The sequence below is a fragment of the Lissotriton vulgaris genome, chromosome 2_1, assembly GCF_964263255.1.
Source record: "Lissotriton vulgaris chromosome 2_1, aLisVul1.2, whole genome shotgun sequence".
Classification (NCBI taxonomy): Eukaryota; Metazoa; Chordata; class Amphibia; order Caudata; family Salamandridae; genus Lissotriton; species Lissotriton vulgaris.
In genome coordinates this window covers 58,579,865-58,599,905 of record NC_141687.1, presented here as the reverse complement: position 1 = coordinate 58,599,905, position 20,041 = coordinate 58,579,865, and the positions used below count along the sequence as shown (strand labels likewise).

The window sequence follows — 20,041 nt, the reverse complement described above, 5'->3', positions numbered from 1 at the left end:
GAGTGGGTGGGTGTGTGTGTGTCTGAGTGGGTGTGTGTGAGTGGGTCCGTGAGTGGGTGTATCGGTGTCTGAGTGGGTCTGTCAGAGGGTGTGTGAGTGCCTGAGTGTGTGAGTGGGTGTCTAAGGGTCTGTGTGGGTGTTTCAGTAGCTGTGTGAGTGACTGGGCCACAAAGGAACCACACCTGCCCCTTAATCCAACAGAGTCCACAGTTTTGCACAAAATATCCACCCAAGTTAAGTATTTTCTATTGGCTAATTACTAAGTGCTACCTCCTTGGGTAAATGCCCAGTACATATTCTACACTATAGCTGCGTAATGGGGCACAATCGTTTGTCACTGGTGACCTTGTGTGTGTTTTGGCAATGTGATTGTTCCTGGTGCATCTTTATGCAGATAGATGGGATAACATGAATCCTCCTATAGAGAAGACAACAAGACTAGAAAGCGGTAAATCTCCACCAAACAATGATCTTTCCAAACAATCTTTAAGAAACAGGGTGCCTGTGTAAATTGGCAGTGACAATTCTCAAATTACCCCCATGGTTGGTTTGTTTGTATTAAGCAGACTTTTTCCCTTAGCATGCCTCTTGCTGATTAGTATGGTGTACCCTGATTACAGGTGCAACCTCGGTTTCCAGGAGCTCCTTTGGCAGTAGGAGGCTGAAGACTGTACTGCTCAGGTCACCAGCAGTGTTGTTGGACTTTGAAATCCACGACCTGGTTCTGCATACACAGGATATCGTGACTTGGATGGACATAGGGCCTTAAGACTACAGTGTCAATTTCTGAAACCCTGTTTGATCCCATCTTCCTATTCTCCCCTTCACAGCCAAGGAGCTGGCCTTGAAGCAGCAGGAAGGAAAAACAGTGATGTACACAGCCATGGGAGCTGAATGGCGGCTCTTTGGCTTTCCACGTCGCCGTCGTCCTTTGACCTCTGTGGTGCTCGATGAGGGAGTGTCGGAGAAGATTGTCCAGGACGTTAAAGGATTCATCAATAACCCAAAATGGTACAGCGACAGAGGCAAGCATCCCTTTACTAGTTCGCCCCACATATGTGGTCACGTGTGTGATTGGTTTTGCAAGTCCTTGGCAGTGCATTTTACACGATTTTGGTCGTGCATGTGCTGGCAGTGCATTTTACACCATTTTGCTGTATGGACGACTGTGTTCGAGGTTTATGGCAACTGAATGTGACCATTTGAGCACTCAGTCGTGGACGCCACATATTTATTTTTCTTGTAGCATTCTTTGTGTCTCTGACACTTTTTTGTATGTGCTTCGCTAGCTGTGCTTAGATCTCCGTGATTGATTGTTTCTGTATGTTGGTATGTCTACTTAATGTACTCGTTTGCATAGGGCGTGGGCATCTATGTGGCCCCATTGTAGAATGATACAAAGGTTTTTTGATCGACATTTGTGTCAGTTTATTTTGATTGAACATTGGTGCCTGGTAGTTTGACTGGATGTGGGCGCATGGGTCTTTTGATTTGGTGACGCGCCTGTTTCCTTTGTTGGTTCTGCTGGAGAGTAGATTGTTGTGAACATGATTATGCCACAGTTCAAAGTAAGATTGCCCACCAGCAAAGGACGACTGTGGTCTGTTATGCAGTGCAGCTGTGACAGGCGGCAAAGTGTGGTATTGCAGTACTAGCACTGTAGAGCTGCGCTGGCCTACGCAGAATGTCATTCCACTGCTGGTAGTTGGTACACTGAAGTGGATATTCACTTGGTTAAGTAAAGTGCATGAAATGCAATCCATCTAAATCCAATACCTTAAGGATTAGATCAGTGAGGAAAGCACAATTGTACTTTCCCGAAATACAAACCGATGGGCAGCAGTTTGGAGTTGATTAATATGATGTATCTGTTTCCAGGAATCCCATACAGGAGAGGCTACCTGCTCTACGGTCCTCCTGGCTGCGGAAAGAGCAGCTTCATGTGAGTACCACTAGGTGTTTGTCTTCCCTCCAGACATCTCTTTGCTGCTGCACAAGTCCTGTATGTGTGTACGTGGTAGCTCTATAGCACAGACCTGGCCAAAAGGCAGCAAAGTAGTAAGTTTAAAGACGAGCACAGAGACGACGAGTATTAAGAGAAGAAGCCGGGGTTTGGGCTTTTAATGCATTGTACATGTTTGTGACCTCGTCGACTGTGTCAAAACCTTACAGTGGACTTAGAGCCCGCCCGTTACTTACCATTGGTTGTCTTTATTGACACTTTCATTTGCTTCGTATTCAAAGGCCTGCCCCCCTCTTCTCACATTTGTCACTTCCATGGAGTATAGCCTCTTTACCATCTTTTTGATTAGGTGACTTGTCTTCTTGCTCTGCTCACATTAGGGAACTACTTTTTTTATTTTTCATTAAGTACTTCTTGAGAGTGCGTGCATTTCTTTTGCCTTTTCCTGTGCTCTTCCCTCTTCCTAAATGCCTGTTGTTTCCCCTTCGGGTTCAAGTTCCTTTATATGAAGCTGAACAATCAAACACATAGATCTACCTTTCTGGTGCAAGAAATCTGTATGCTATTGTTCCTCCATTCATTTTTCACTCAGACATTTGTTGTGGTCTACAAGTTTAGGCAAGCACTAGCCAGAAGGTGCGCACACTCTATATAAGCACTGAATCTATAGAAAGGTCTGTCTCAATAACTTTGGCGCATGCTTAAAATGTTCTTGTTTTCCAACATAAACTGCACTAAGTAGAATCTGATAACAGCACAGTTGTGTGCCATCTGGGAAGGTAGATTTCCCTTGCTTTAATTAGAACATCTTTAACAAGTTGATTGTGGCTTTGCCTTAACTGAGACCAGGCCCGGTTCTATAGGGCGGGCCGGGTGGTCTTGGCCCACCCAAAGAAGATCCTAGCACACCCAAGTCCACCCAGAAGTGGAAAAGCAGGTCCACATACCTGGGCCAACTTTCCTGCTGGCGCACAACCCGAAAGGCTTCTACAGCTTGGCTGTGACTCTCAGCAAACCACAAAGTTTGGCCGGTCCATTGTCATGGGCAGAATGACAATGGTCTGGCAGAGGAGGCACAGCATGGTGCATCTCCTCCCATCCCAGGCCTTTGGAGATGACGGAGTCCTTGGGGAGCAGCTAATGCATTCCAGTAGCACCATTAACAAGTCTTAGGCGGCGGATGTTGGCTCACAGCAGGCCACAGCGATTGGATAGCAAAGCACCAGACAGAGGGTAGGAGGTGTGGGGGGGGGGAGGGGGGGCGGCATGGGCAGCTTTCTTGGTTTAAAAACTGTGTAGTGCCATACCAGATGTAGATTGGAAGTTTCATTCTGTGCACAGCAAAGAGCAATGGAACTACAGAAATAAAACAAAAAGGATTGAATTAAAGTTACCTATGACTAGAAACGGGTAAAAGGAAAATTCGATTTTGACAAAGATGAAAAAGTGACAAAGATGCACTGAAAAAATGAATCACTTTATGTTATGGCAAAAGGAGAGGTGAGAGCAGTGCAGAGATAATGAGAGAGACTGAGACAACAGAACATAAGATATGAGACAAACTGAGGGGGAGAGGAAACAATTGAGGAGAGAAGAGAGGAATACGGCTAGAAGAGAGGGAACGAATTATAGATAAGCACATTGAGGGAGGAAGGGAGGGAGGGAAACAGTCATTGAAAAGAAGAAGTGAGGACATACTAGGTGGAGAGAAGGACAAAACAAGAGATTGGTAGAAAGAGAGAAGGGTAGAAACCAACATGGAGGGAAGGGTGATGCAAAGGGATAAAAATAACAGTGAATGACACAGTGAAGGTCCTCTGTCTTCTGCAAATGTCACAGTTTGATGAAGCAGGTAGTTAGTGACAACAGCAAGTCAGTAAATGGGACACAGTGAAATATAACATTAGGTGTAGGACATAAACAAGCTCACGGGCTAGAGGAAAATGAAGGTAACTGGCTTGAGAAAACACTATTGAAGAAAGGGAGAATTTTTAAGACGGGCAAAAGAACTGAAGTAAAAATCATAGAGCGGTACAAAAGGGGGTGGTGATGGACGGAGCATCTGAATCAATCAAACACTCACACCCAGTCAAAAGATCTGGGTTTAATCCATCACCGTTCTTTAGCCCACTCTGCCACCCCAGTTCAGACATGGCTATATGCAAATCAGTCTGACCCTGTGCCTCATGGGAACGGTCCAGCCCGAACTGCCAAGCCATGTCTTCCCTGGACCGGAAACAAGCTTCCGAGGACCGGTTTCTGGCATTCCAGCCGTCTTCAGCCCGGCTTGCTTGAATCCAGTGGCAAAGTGAGCAAGGGACTCGTGTCTAAGCATACCCTGCCACACTTATGGGGGCCAAAAGCGGTACAAAAAGGGGGTGGTGATGGACGGAGCATCTGAATCAGTCAAACACTCACACCCAGTCAAAAGATGTGGGTTTAATCCATCACCTTTCTTTAGCCCACTCTGCCACCCCAGTTCAGACATGGCTATATGCAAATCAGTCTGACCCTGTGCCTCATGGGAACATTCCAGACCGAACTGCCAAGCCATGTCTACCCTGGACCGGAAACAAGCTTCCGAGGATCATAGAGTCAATATAAATTGAGAGAGTGGGGATAAGAACATGGGAGGTAGAAAAAGAAGGAAGGATAGAGTGTATGTGGGAGACAGAGGAGTGAGAAAGATGGTGTGTTTATTGACTGAGACGGAGGGAAATAGTGCAGGGGCGATGGAAATGGGGGAACTCAAGGCTACAACAGAGAGAGAGAGAGAGATAGAGGAAAAAAGACATGGAAAACAAGGGGCAGAATAATGGGTGGGAGAATGACATAGGAGGGGATTCAAATACATAGAAGGGTTTGTAGAGTGAGAGAAAGACAGAGGGATGGAGATGGAATGAAAAGTTGGTATGAGATATGGACAAACCTACAGAAACACTGAAAATCTAATAGATGTGGCGTGATACTGATAGTGTGGTGAAATGAGAGAGTAAAGAAAGGGAAGAGAGGGATAAACCCTAGAAGGAGTAGTAAAGGGCCGTTCACACATGTAGGGGGAGCAAAAGAGAGAGCAGGGGCATGGGTAATATATAGAAAATGAAAAGAACGGCTGTAATTGAAGTGATTTCCTCCAGCATGTGAAGCAGAGTCAGATCATGTCTCTTCCCGCAGTATAAATGTCACCAAGTACCAGTCTGTGTTACTTCCCCTGAGACATCACACTCAGAGAGACTTCTGTGTGGCAATCAAAAGGGTCCATGAAAGACTTAGATATGTACAGCCACTGAAGCCTGAAGATTCTCGATGAGTTTTCTGACTTATTAGGGTGGGCAAAGATATCAAAAGACCTCAGGGTGACCAGGAAATTCAGTGGTGTGAAGGGAAACCAGATCTTCTGATTTGTGAAATTGATAAGATTCAGCAACCTGAGGATTACTTGTGCCCCAGGGCCTAAGGTAGACAAGAGCTCCAATGATTAATGTCCCCGAGAAGGAACCTCTGGGCACTTGAGCGTGGCCAGGAGCCACAAGTAAATGACACTGAGCAGGAGACTTAACACACCCTGGTGAGAAGGAGAGATGGGGACAAGCAGTAGCCTTAAACTGCAGGATTATGGGCAACTTGAGGTGAGCATAAACCTCAGGACCCTGAGGGTGAGCTTGAGGCTCAGAGACCTGAACTGAGCAATGCTCCTGAAGTATATGTTCACTCCCAATGCCCACTGCGAGGACTGCGGTTGAGCAGGAGCTTCAGCCATCTGGCGGTGGCAGTACACCTCACACCCATTAGGGTGAGCAAAACATCAAGGATGCTATTCGGATATATAAGGTTAGCGGAATCTCATGGTAAACTTCAGGGAAATGAGGATGTCCCAGAGCTTACATGTAAGAGTGAATAAGACCAGATGATGAGCTGGAATCCAAAGGCACCTGAGAGTGAGCTGGCACCATGGGTATCTGAGCAGGTGTCAAAGAGGACCGTAGAGTGGAAATTAGCTTAGAGGTCCTTCTAATAAGTGGATAGTTAAGAGACCAGCTGATGGTGAGCGAGAGTCTGGAGGCCTTAGGATGAGCAGCACCAATGGATTCATAAGTGTGAACAGAATCCTACAGACAAGAGGATCCACAGGAACTTCTGTGGTCATGTTGGTCAGGGCCAGCAAGGATCCATAAATAGGAGTTTTAGGACCTGATTGCTGAGAGAGGATTCAGAGATCAGATGGTGAGTAAGGGTTTAGAGGATCAAAGAGTGAGCAACTGATTCGGGAACATATTCATTGGAAGACCTTTGAGTGTGCTGCAGAGCAATAATAGTGTTTCCAGCATTGGATAATGTAAATGGTCCCAGAACAATTGGAAAGTTAAATGTCTCCCCAAATTAGCTCCCTTATACTAACCATGCACATAATCTTTATTTCGGTTTAGAAACCATAAAAGATGTTCAACTTGTTTTTGGATGCGAGGGCCAATTTTTGGCCCTGATGCACCCCGGGACATAGGCTACTTTCAGGCCTGGGTACAAGTGTGATGACAGCTGGGATGGTCTCTGCTGCATGCACAGCTGAACAGCATAGATATCCTGAACAGACTCACTTATTCGCACAGATGAGGCAAAGGCTCCAATTTCATCTATTTTGCGCCATAGCCCTATGATTGTTTTGAAAAGCACCTTACCTGATATGTTTCAGTGCTTTAAAGATAGGTGTTTTAAGGTTCATAGTGCACACCATTTGTACCCTCAACTCCTGAGGAAGTCTTTTTTTATTATATGAGGGACTAAGCAGAGGTCTGTAGTGCATAGTCTAGCATTGTCTATTCTGAGCATGTTTGTTTAGTATAGGGCACTGCAGTATTGTTGTTCTGAAAAAAGCTTATTTTATTACTTCGTACAAGTTAATTACCATTTATGCATTGCAAACCAAATACATGCTACAAAACAACCAGACAACTCAATACTAGTAATTCAAGCTTGTTGTTAGTTTAAGTGGGAGAAGTGAATTTTGGAAGTATTATTACTACAAGAGAGACTGCTAGAGGCAAGAATAGCCAAAAAAGCAAGGCCTTTAAGCCCTCGAATCGTGGGCTTAAAGGCCTCCCATGAGATGACCGGGGACGGGGAAGTTCCGGCATTAAAACTAAAATAATCGACAATTGCCGGATGCAGCATTTCCTGATACCCAGCAGCTCTGAGCAGCCAGGGAGACATTCGCCATCTTTAGGGGGTACGACGGGTCTGCAGGCGTAGCTTGAGTTTTACCAGTGAATGATCAGAAAGACCCCGGGGCAGGATGGAGGTGTGGGTCACCCTGTGTAGATAACTGTGAGGGAGGAACAAATAATCCAGGCGTGAAAGGGTGAGATGGACGGACGATGCATACGTAAACCTGGCTTCTGAGTGATGAAAGGCCCACCACGAGTCTACCCAGTCCAATGTATGTATCAATATGTTCAGTTTGGATCTGGGAGAATGAGCATCCAATGGTCTAGCCCGCCACCTGTCTGAGGGACCCATGATGTCATTCCAATCTCCACCCAGAATCGTCAGGCCTCCCGGGAGATCTCCCCATAACTGTGTCATTTTTTCGATGAAAGTCTGGCCCAGCGGTGGAGGGGCGTAGACGTTTCCTATTGTGATCTGTTCCCCAGCTATAGTACCAGAGATGACTGTGAAACAGCCACCTGGGTCCAGCCAATGTTGTGTAATCTGGAGTGGAACTCTGCGGTGGATAAGCACTGCTGTACCACATGCCCCTCTAGTAAAGCCAGAGTAGTACACCGTAGCAAACCCTTAGTGGGAGAGGCATGGGGCTTTATTGCCCAGAAGATGTCCCCTGTAATAGTACCGACCCCCGTTTGATCTTGTTCGGTAAACCCCGCACATTCCAGGTAAGGATGTTGAGTTCCTCCAACTGAGAATCACTCGCCAAATGGGCCATGACTAGTCCTCAAAGCGTAGTGCACAAGATGATGGGGAATGATGGAACATAGAGGTGATCACCCCCCTCTCAACATTACCCAACATAACTAAAAACTCTCAGGGAGTGCTAAGTTCAGTACCTTCCAGGACAAATAATAGAGACCCCAGCCCTCAGGATCAAAAACATCCCAACATGTGGCCGCTGCTAGCGACTTGCCCAGCTAGTGAAGAGAACAGGATACAATAAGTCTTAGACACCTAGCTCTACCTCAGTCCTCGGTACCCGGCTGACTCAGAGCATGCTAATTGGAACGGGATCTGTTACGCCTAGTAGCTGCGTCTCTGCCCTGTCGGCCGCTCCTGTGTGAGCCCTAGGAAGAGTCTGAGTCTATATGCAGTGGTGAGTGCGGCTTGAGGTTACGTCTCTCGTCCGTCCACACAAAACCTCCTCTGGGGTATCAAAAGAGAATGTCTTGGCGTTGTAGACCACCTTCATGTGGGCCAGGAACAGTAGCGCGTAGGATAAGTACAGCTCTCGTAGTCGTCGTTTGGCCACCACAAAGGATTGACGCTGCTGCTGGACCAACCGGAAGTAATCCGGAAGACCATGATGGGTTGGGACTCGAAAGTCATCTTGTCTTTATGGAGCCAGGCAAAGCGGAGGATGGCGTCTCGGTCAGCATAATTTAGCAGCCGAGCAATCACAGGCCTCTGACGCTCCCCAGGCGGCGGCTTCTTGGTCAGAGCGAGATGGGCCCTCAATCACGAAGCAGGAAGACATGTCCTCCGGGTGGTGCAACGCCTTGAGCCAGCCCGAAAGGAAGGCATCCATCGATGTCCTCTCGCAATCCTCCGGGGAAACCCACCAGGCGGATATTGTTACGGCGGGCCCGCCCCTCTGTGTCTTCGACCCGCGGCGCCAGGTCTTGGGAGACCATGGCCAGCTTATCCACCTTCTTCTGGAGGGTGGATATAGTGTCCTCCACAGTGGAAACCCTAGTCTCCGCTTTGGTACTTCGGTCTACCGCCTTCCGGAGATCCTGGCAGAGGAAAGACACCTCTGAGCCAGCGGCCCGATCTGGGCCTCAAGGGCAGTTTGTGACTGATTATTGGCCTCCAGCAGCGTCGCCATGTCCGTGTCCGAAGATAGGCCCTCCGTAGCCTCCTTCCCAGCACGGGTGGTAGTGGTGTAATGGTGTGCTGTTTGAGAACCGCCGCAACGTGTTTATCTTTGCCCATTGCGGCTGGAGGGTCCACACCAAGTCTGCCCCCAACTCAGTCAGGGATGGAAAGGAAATCAGCAGGAGAAAGGCGTGTCGCCCACCCCAGAACTGGACAGGGGCACTGTACCGGCGTCTCCAATAGTCACACACACCTGGGCCCTGGTGGATGTATGTGTCCGGCCCTCAGATGTCTCCGCTGTGTTGGGAGGGGTCCGCCCCGGGCTTTTTAGAGCAGCCCCCACTCGGAAGAAGGCCGACCATGGACAACACGGTCTGGCCGCCAACCCACGCCGCCTGATGGGAAGGCGCCAGTCCTCCTGCCGCATCTCTCTCTTCAGGGAAGCTGGCGCGGGAGGCATCGGTGGAGCGCCATACAGTAGGCACTGGTGATGGGTCAGGCCACACGCTAGCAAGACCCAGGGCCCCAAGCGACGCCAATCCTCTGCAGCAGGGCGGTCCTCACAGGTAACTGCACAGTGACCGGTTGAGATGGCTACTGTCCCAGAGCCAGGTCACCCAGCGCACACTCGCCAGAGCTCACCTCCAATGGCGGACTCCTCAGCTCCAGGTAGGCGAGTAGGCAGTCCCTGGCGAAATTCGGGATGGCCAGGCTCATGTAGAATTCAGAGGGCTCCAGGCCTCATGTGGGCCCGCCAGTCCCAGAGCTCCGTCTTCTCAGGCCCAACGTGCAAGGAGTGGGGGAGGGGCACCACTATCGTGACGCCTGCTCCGACTGTGCTCTCAGCTGCCCCCAGGGATGGGGCCCCTGTCCTTGCGCACCCAGGGCCTCTCTAGAGAGGATCACAGCCGCCGCAGCCGTCCCCTCGATAATGACGGCGATCGGCACCTGCTGCGCAGCCTCTGCCGCTCACCGTCTCATGCGTGGCCGCCGCCAGTCGGGCGCATGGAAAGGCTATCCGGCCCTCCGCCGCCAACAAATCCCTCCAACAGGGTTGCTGTGTGCTCCACGGCGAGGGATCCCCCGGAACAGCAGCTAGGGTCAAGGATCGTGTAGGATTCTGGTCCTGGAAGGGAGCAGACTGTGGAGCTCAACGGAGATCCGTCCACCATGTTCAGCTCCTAAGCCACGCCCCCTCTCTAATAACATTTAATGCATCTGCTCTTCTTTTAACTTAGACCCAAGCCACCTTCCCCTCTTCAGGAAGATCACTTACCCAGATCCGTTCCTAGTTTTGCCCAACAGAACTGTAGCACTAAACTTGGATCCCACTTGAGGTCCCTGGCATCTGCATATCTTGTCTCTGGCCAGCATCCAACCTTCTCTGCCACCACTGAGCACAATTGTGCTTTTATCACAGTAGCCCCAGCGCATTCCAATTGGAAGCTAGCCTTAATTGTCCCTTGACTAAAGAGTTTTTCTGTTTAGCGCACAGCTCTTACTATCACTCAATTTGTCTTCTGCCATGTAATACAGAAACTGTGAGGAACATGTCCACTCTCAGCTCACCAATTCCCCTTAAACTAGCAATTGTTTGGTTCCATTGCTTAAGAAAGTTCTTCGTTCTCTCCCTCCGAATACATGTAAACTGTTGTCCTGGCAGCCACTCTTTCAGAACTGGTCTACTGGAATTCCCTCTCTTCGGCTCTCCCACTCTGTAATTTACCAGCTTCAGGTCCTTCAAAATGCTGTCATTCGACTCCTTCTTGGCTTTCGGCAGTGGTTCTCTGTTACCAATCATCGCTAGACAGATTGTCTTCACATCGCTTTGCCGGATTCATCAAGGCTTTGGTAGATGTGAACCTCTTTACTTTCAGTGCATACTTAGCCTCCATATTCCAAGCTATTTCCTTCTCTCCTTTCAGAATTCTTTGATTCATCCTTCCATAATTCTTAGGGCATCGAGCTGGTGTCTTTTTTGTCAGTAAATGCTGAAACCGTCTGTCTCCACCTCTCTGTCGTCTCTCCAACTATCTTTCTTTTTAGAAAATCCCTGAAAATCTATATTTTTTCCTGCTAATCTGCCCCATTAGCTGATTCTCAGTGCCACATCACAATCTGGGACAACAAATTGCTTCACATGTATGCGACTATCATCTTCATCATCAACGGGAAGACCATTGTACATGTGTGATGCTGCTGGGAATGAAGATTGACTGGCAGCCCAATGTAGGGTGTCTGGCAAAGTCTTGCACAGACGACCCCAAACATGTACCTTTATGTCCTGGGTAAAAGTTGCAGCATATCGGGTACATTTTTAATATGTGTACTTCATATGTACTCCCACTGTCTTTAATTGTGATGACAATTTCAGTATCCTGGACAGACTTTATAGAAGGGCCAGCAGAGAGATTTTTCTCCTAAGGTCGCTAGCAGCCAGTCTGGGCATAGCAGCTTTCGGGCATAAGATGGTCCAAGGTTAGAGGTATGTGCTTAAGGGTGTTATTTTTATGCACCACACCCTTTCCCTTCTCCCCATTCTGCATTTTTAAAGGGGGGCTTCAGAATGACACCCAAGGTATACTTGTGTGACTTGTTCCCGTCTCCTCGGAAAGGACCTGCGGCTGTTGGTGGCTGTGAAGGCCGGGAATAGTGAGTTCCATGTTTGTACAGGTGTACACGGCATGCATTTGTGCTGACCAAATGGATGCATTTCCCAGTTACCTGGGCAAACTCCTGTGTTCATTGCAGACACAAGGCTAATTGGTCTATCTTATTGGCATAGTGATGGGCTTTGTGATGATGCTCATGGCTAGTAGGACCCAACCAATAGTATTTTGTGTGCATTGTCTAGTGTCAATTGTCTTTTGTAGCAAGCCTCAGAGGTTTTAGTGTAGCACTATAGTTGTGCCTAAAGTAATGTAATTCCTTTCCATTGCGGTTCTCTTTGACTCCGTGTGTATTTTGTTGACTCCTTGTGTCTTTTGTTGACTCCTTGTGTCTTTTGTTGACTCCTTGTGTCTTTTGTTCAGCACGGCCCTTGCTGGGGAACTAGAGTACAGCATCTGTTTGATGAGCCTGAGTGACAGCGGCCTGTCTGATGATCGCCTGAACCACCTGCTGAGCGTGGCACCCCAGCAGAGCATCATCCTTCTGGAGGACGTGGATGCAGCATTCGTGAGCCGCGACCTGGGCACACAGAGTGAGTAACGGAGTCAGGACCTTGGCCAGCCCGAGCTGGCCTCTCACATGGAGGTGCCTAGATACTATAGCACGCCTAGCTAGTCTGTTCTTTACCGTTAACGCTGCCCCTTTTACAGCTACATTTGTGATGTCCTATTGTTTAAAATGGACCCACCTGAAACTTCCTCTTTCATCTGTTAATTATGGTATCCCTTCTTTTCATTGGGTCTTTATTCAGGTATAGTATTGTCCCTACTCCACATTATGATCTCACAAACACTTGCGTCTTATGGCGCTTCTTCCTACAGACCCTACTGCTTACCAGGGAATGGGGCGACTGACCTTCAGCGGCTTACTGAACGCTCTGGATGGCGTGGCCTCCACTGAAGCCAGAATCGTGTTCATGACCACCAATTACATTGACAGGTGAGTGTGTACCATTGAAAGGATGTAGCCCCAGTGCAGCAGTGTGGTGCCATCAGTGAAGCTGGGGTCGATGTAATAACATAAGATTCCAAGAAGGCGCTTTGGAATTGTAGGTGGGATGGCAATTTTCATTGTGGCATAATTCTGAGAACTGTATTGCAGCCAGCTTTTATCAGACTCTGTGAATGTGCAGTTTCCTCTGGTCAAACCCGGGGTTCAAAGACCCTCGACCGAGCATAGTTTGCTCACAGCCAATGATGTACAGTGTTAAACTGGGCCCAAACACTGTTCAGGGCTGGTTTTGCACTCAGCACGACACTCTAGATGTAATAAGGCTTAGAAGTATAAAAGCTTAAGGTTTCTTGGTTCTTCTCAGGGCTCTGGCCTCCATTGGTTGAGCAATGTTGATGAATTCAGACCCAAGAGGGGTCAGTTTTGGAGCTTCTCAGCTTAAACTGATGTGTCCAGACTCTAACTGTGTCTTCAACCAGCCTGGAAATGTTGGAAATCTTTGAGTCTAAAAGGGAGAAAGAGTATTTGTGAATAGACAAATGGGCGTGATTGGAGTGGTCCTAAAGCTAATGCTGGAGTTTTATTTTTAAGATAAGCGAGCTCTTAGAAGGATTTGCAAGGTTTGTAAGTGGATGAGGCATCCCTGTCATTGACTCTGTACTGCTGGCATGGCCTTTGTCATTGTCTATATGTGATAGGCTTCCTATTTGAAAAGTCTCTCATAGAAGAGATACTAAGCTTCTATCTTAGGCTCTGGCATTGAAATGCAGTTCATGGAAAGTGCCTTTCTCTCTTAGAATGTGATTGGCCCAGATTAATGCCGCAGGTTGCAGAGCGTCTGCTACTGAAATTTGTGCTGTCCAGGGTTAAATAAGGAAAGTCTTATCTCACTTAAATTCAGGAGTCTGCATACAGGAAGACATTGGGCACCAGGTCAGTACATTGTTATGGAGTGTTGCAGAGGAAAGGGACCCTCTCCCTCAGGGTGTACATGCAAGGTTACACTAAACAATAACTGCATGTGTGTCGACTAGAGGGTTTCTCTATGCATGTTTGGCATCCCTTCATCAATATGTTTATGCATGGAAGCACAGAGGCTGTGATTTGGCATATATAAACCACTTTTACCTGAGACCTGATTCCACATCAGACAATTAAGTATTGGCCCTCCTGCGAAGATCTGGAACTCCCAGGCTTACAGGTTCCCTGAACACTGAGCTAAGATGCAGCAGCTCTCCTTTGCAAGTTTAAACGCATTGAAGAGGAACTAGTTGGGGGTAAGAATTAAATATTTGTAATTATTTGTGCAACAATGTTCTGGTAATTTAATTTACAGACAAGAGTTTTACTTTGTATGTAACTGCATAGCAAAAGCAGGAAAACCTATGACGGTCACAAAAGTATACTATATAACAAAATCTGATGACACGACTGTATCTTCTCTTCTGTTTTTTTAATGTCAGGTTGGATCCTGCCCTGGTGCGCCCCGGAAGAGTGGATGTTAAACAGTATGTTGGCCACTGCACCCATTGGCAGCTCACACAGATGTACCTCCGCTTCTACCCCGAGCAGCCTGCAGCTGAAGCCGAGAGGTTTGCTAAAGCAGCTCTGGAGGCCTCTGACCACATCAGCGCTGCCCAAGTCCAGGGGCATTTTATGATGCACAAGTTGGATCCCCTGGGGGCTATCGAAGAAATCCATGCCTTGGCGACTTGATGACCGAGAGGTAGTGGCCAGAGTGCTCATACGTGTGGTTGTGAGGGGCTCCAGTTCCTGCAAGAGCAGCTCAGTCCACACTGGCTCCTGCTGCCTGATAGGGCCAGTGTCAGTCAAAGGTTGTTGTTGATTGTGCCTGTATTAAAGTGGAAAGTCAGACTCTGGGGGGAAGTAAAAAGCACCAACTAGTACCAGAAAGAACATAGTTACTTTGTTAAGCATCTGCCTCATATTTTCATGCACAGCCGGTGCTAGGAAAACAAATCTATCATTTGAAAGCCTTATCTGCTCTGGGATGTGTTTATGGCGTTGCTTTTGGATGAGAGAAATGGTAGTGCTTCTGGTAAGCGTATGACACCCTATGAAGTTGAATCACTTTATCAGACTGTGATTTAATGTGTCAATATTGGCAAACAATCCACACTAGGCGTTTTTCATAATTTGGTGCTTTATACCTGTTAGCAGAAATCTCCAGGGACCATTCATCACTAACTGATGCCTCGGCTTGTTTCAAGTTCAGTACTTCCTTGTGTCATTAGGCAGCAGGGCATCTCAGGTGCTGCGCCTATGTTGTCATCCTCTAACTCGTCCTTATGTCACAATTCAACACGTGTTATTCAATCTTTTTGCTTTTTCCAAGCAGTCATAGGTTTGATGCAGTCTAAACACCTGACCTGAGGCTGTTGCAGTCTGGCTCTGGCTCTGAGAGTTTCTGAGTTTACTTTTAGCAACAACTTTGAGGCTTTTGGTTGAGCTGCCAGTGGTTCCTGGAAACACAGCTGCAACTTCTGCAAGCACAGTTTTATCAAACTTTTAGTTCGTATATTTATAAAATTGTTTTATCATCCAACCACACGAAAGATACAGGCAGGAAGGGTCACCCCTAGTCTTGCATCTACCAGTGGATGGCAAAGAAGTTGTGCACTTTCTGGCTCGCTTTCACCGTGCACCAGTTTGAGAGCTTATGTGCAGGGGTGATGACAAGGGCCTCATGAAACTTATCAACTAAGCAAATTGCAGTTAGTAGACCGCTTTGGAGTCCTTTACTCTCCCCCACTGGACAACCGTTCATGACTGCTGTTATCTGAACTGAGCCTGGGTTGATGGCAACACAAAGACGGTAAGCAGTTCTGCAAAACCCGACCACATGATGCATCTGCTTGTACTCCATTGGTTACTGTTGCCTCATAATGAGGTTATGTTTTGTTGCCAATGGGAACCAATAAAAATGTTTGGTTTAAGAAAACAGTGATATTGCGTTTCTTCCTTCAGTGCATTGTAGTCTGTTTTCACTTTTGATTGCACAGTGTCCATAGGTAATAACCCGTCTGTCAATCTTCAAGTGACCTTCTACATATAATCAAGGTAATATAACAGAAAACCATTGAAACTGTGCCATCTTTTGAATTTTCTGTATGATACATTAGTAAATTTTAGAAAGACCTTAAAAAATATTGCTTCATCAATTCTTCTGTTTATAAGTAAAGGTGGGTAACCTAAATAAAAGTCGCTAACTGGTATTCTCCCGAAGGTGCGAGACTGAGTGAATACTTCATTGGGACGTGGTGTCCCCTGCAAGACATTTGTCAGGCAGCCACGTGGGCCTCGCTGCACACGTTTATTAAGCATTACTGCCTGGACAGTCAAGTCCGGAGAGAAGGTTTCTTTGGCCGTTCTGTTTGCCAGGACTTTCTGGTGTGATCTTGCTTTGCAGACCCAGCTCCGGGGTTGGTGTTGCGGGAGCATCTATTCTAAGGTAAGGAATCTATCACTATGTGTTTCTTTCAGATGAACAAGTTACTTACCTTTGGTAACGCTATCTGTAAGAAGGATTAGTAGTGATAGATTCCTTACCGCCCCACCCATCCTCCCTGTTCTGTGAACTGATTTCTAGGGTTAAGGTCATCCCTTTCAGGGCCCAAGTTTCAATGCACAAGTGGTCAGTTTCTTGCATGGCTCTGCGATCCTGGCACAGAAAGTCGTGTACAGAACTGACGTCAGCGCGCGTGGACGGCATCTAAGTAGTGCCCACGACATCATCTCGCCGACCACGACGCCAGCGACAGAGGCGGAGCCGCACAACGCCACCTACCATCGCACAGGGGTACTGCTGACGAAAACTTTCCGGATCCAGTATGACCCCTGGGGGTAATTCCAAGGTAAGGAATCTTATCACTATTAATGTTTCTTACAGATTTATCGTTACTCAAGGTAAGTGACTTGTTCTACTAGTTCATTAGTACATATGAGGGTACCAATGAGCATATGTTAAAAACCGGCGGCCTGACCTACCAGAACATTATGGGGCACACATGCTTATTTTCTTTAATATAATTTGTATACAGACCCTCCAGCATTTCGCAATTCACACAAAAATTCCGAAATCAGACGAATAGCGCGATGGCCACAAAATGCTGGAGGGTCTGTTTAGTGTATTAAACAAAACACGAAGTTTTCGTACAACACACAAACCTAGGAGCCCACAATTTGTTCAATGGGGAAAGCCCAGATTTCTGGTTTCACAGTTTTTGCGTACAGCCAATAAGTGGGCACAGTCTTTTTTTATATCTGCCAGGAGACCTTTTGTTCGAGGCATATGAGCTGCAGATTGTACACTTTGCATTAGATCGCCACCTGGTGTTGGGCTCGTATGATTGCAGGTTGTTGTCTTCTTGGAAGAAGTCTTTGTAGTCACGAGACCGGTGACTCCTCCTTTTGACAATACTGCGCATGGGCATCGGCTCCATCCTTAGATTGTTTTTTTCCGCCTCTGGGTTCGGATGAAAGTTTCTCCGCTCTGGCTAGAAAAGAACATTTCAGCAACTTCGAAGCATAGAACTTCCTCAAACTTCAAACAACTACCTTCGACATCGACTACAATACTTTCGACGCCATCAGTTCCATTCCGGGCGGCCTACACCACATGGAAAGAACTCCGTTCAAAAAATGCCCTTTATGTCAAGCAAAGTTCCCACATAGCGATCACCACGAAGTCTTTAACCTCTGTCTATCGCCGGAACACGACGAGTCGACCCGCACAGCTTGTGCATCCTTCCGATCGAAGAAAAACATCCGGGATCGGAGGGCCCGTCGACACGAAGATCAGCTCCGGCACCTGAAGATATCTTCGACGATGAGGTTCCGCTCGTTCCCGAAGAAGACTCACCTGATCTCCAGATCGTATCAGAGGAGGACGACTCGGTTGACTCCATTCCATCGGGTCTCGCGTGAGTACAACTGCCCCTGCACCACACATTCTGCCCAAACCGAAGGCAAAGGCCAGCACTCCGCCCAAAGCGCCCAGTCGAGACCGAATACCTGCTTCGAAAGCCCCGCTGTTGAGCCCGCCTCCGAAGAAACCAACAAAGCCTTCTAGTGCCTCGACACCGAGCAAGCCTCTCCCACTGGCACCAAAAAATAAAGATAACTCGGCGCCGAAGCCAAAAGACCCTTCAGCACCGAAGCCTAAAATGGTACCGTTACCTAAACCTGTACCGGTACCGTGACCAAAAGAAGCACCGGCTCCGAAGCCGTCCACTTCAACACCTTCAGTGCCGAAGAACACAAAGCCTGATTCCGAGGTGCCCAAATCCTCGAACATGCCTACGGAGCTGAAAACGACACCTTCGGCACCAAAACCTACGCTACAGGACGTTATAACAACTCCCAAGGCTAAGGACACACGACAACCTCAGCTGGCACCGAAAAAAACGAAGCCCAAGAAGGTTGTAGAGGAGGAGGAACTTTTTCGACCAGATCCTCGACAAAAGAAGATCTACATAGACCCAAAGACAGGTAATGTAGGTGCTAGACCTCACAAGAAGAGACCAGCAGATGCACCACCTACACCTGTGGTTCCTGCCAAGAAAAAAGGACTCTGCAACATCCCCTATGCACCCTTCCTCTCCTATACCTACTCTTCCTTCTTCTCCTGTTCCTCCTCACATATCACCTCAAATCTCTCCTGTACATTCTCCATTATCATCAAATTCCCCTTAGCAGAATGAATATGAATACAATTTGGGTGGAGAGGAGGATATTGAACAACCTACTTTATACCCTGTAGATGAGGGTGTATAGGACTTTTCAAACACAAAAGAAGGGCCTATATGGGACTTCACAAACCCACAAAATGCGCCTGACATTCCTGAACCGCACGCATACCCATCAAAACCTTCCCCTTCAGAAGATACCATTGGTTTTGTTCATTTGTTAAACAGAGCTGCTGTTTACCATGGAGTCTCTATGCACTCCGATGCCATTGAGGAGGATTTTCTCCTAGACACTTTTGAGCAGTCTCAGCGGTCTGCTCAAATTCTTCCTATGATTAAAGGGGTCATCAAACATGCTCCAGAGGTATTTAAAGACCCTGTACGCACTAGAATATTAAACCCTAGGATTGAGAAAAAATATAGACCGGCACCCTCAGACCCAGTCTGCATTAAAGGGCACCTACCACTAGACTCATTAGTGGTGTCCAATGCCAGAAAGAGGGCAAATTCTCAAACGTCTGGTGAAACAACCCCCACCTGACAAAGAATCAAAGGTTATTGATGCGTCAGGTAAAAGAATAGCCGCACAAGCCACAAACATTTGCCGTATAGCAATCACACAAGCCCTCCTCTCGTTACAATAGGGCTCATTATGATCAATTAGACAAACTTTTTCAGCACCTGCCACATCTGTACAAAGATCAAGCACATGACCTTATACAGGAAGGCAAGCTAATATCCAATGCCTCAATAAAATGCGAACTAGATGTCGCAGACACAGCATCTAGAGTTGTAAATACCAGTGTCATACTTAGGAGACATGCGTGGTTACGCATCTCAGGGTTTAAACAAGAAGTGCAAACAACCATTTTAAACCAACCATTTAATCAGAACCAATTATTTGGCCCAGAAGTAGACACTACACTTGAAATGATGAAAAAAGATACCGACACCGCCAAGTCTATGAGGCTTTACAGTCTACACTAGTTAGAGGCTCCTTTCGTCGCTCCTACAGAGGAGGCTCCAAACAAACTGGGGCAGACACTACAACATCTTTCAAATCACAAACATCCTCTAATAAGGGATATTTTAAAGGAGGATACAGAGGCAATAATAATAAGGGAAGAGGTTGTGGCAACAACAACAATCGGTCCTCTTCCACCACAAAACAGTGACTTCCCTCTGCTCCCCCACAGCATTCCACTCCTGTAGGGAAAAGATTAACACAGTTCCTGCCTGTCTGGAACTGCATTACAAGAGACAGGTGGGTAAGACAGATTATCCAACATGGCTACTGCCTAGAACTTACAGCAACCCCTCCACACATACCTCCCAGGCAGCGTCCAATGTCTACAGACCATCTGACTCTGCTTCCACAAGTAAGTTCTGTCACTTCTACAAAAAGGTGCTATTCAACTAGTTCCTTTAGAAGAACAGGGAACTCCCTTTACTTTCTAATTCCCAAAAAGGACGGGACACTAAGGCCAATTCTCGACCTCGGCCCCTCAACCATTACATACAATCAGATCATTTTCATATGATCACTCTACAACAAGTGCTTTCACTGCTGCAACAAGGCGATTTCCTGACAACACTAGATCTAAAGGACGCCTACTTCCACATCCCTATACATCATGCTCACAGAAAGTATCTAATATTTGTACTGGAAGGACAACACTATCAGTTCAAAGTCCTTCCATTCAAAGTG

General features: G+C 47.2%; 1 protein-coding gene across 4 annotated transcripts in view; it reads left to right on the top strand.

The window, feature by feature from the left end:
• The window catches only part of BCS1L (BCS1 ubiquinol-cytochrome c reductase complex chaperone), a 164,784-nt gene extending 149,197 nt beyond the window's left edge, over positions 1-15,587 (top strand). For all 4 annotated transcript variants that reach the window (XM_086954451.1, XM_086954448.1, XM_086954449.1 and 1 more), the window contains 5 exons: positions 831-1,025; positions 1,879-1,942; positions 12,037-12,206; positions 12,496-12,613; positions 14,089-15,587. In XM_086954451.1, coding sequence (XP_086810577.1) covers positions 831-1,025; positions 1,879-1,942; positions 12,037-12,206; positions 12,496-12,613; positions 14,089-14,341 — 800 coding nt within the window. In that variant the 3' untranslated portion in view covers positions 14,342-15,587. The remainder of the gene's footprint in view (positions 1-830; positions 1,026-1,878; positions 1,943-12,036; positions 12,207-12,495; positions 12,614-14,088) is intronic.
• Positions 15,588-20,041: the final 4,454 nt, after the last annotated feature.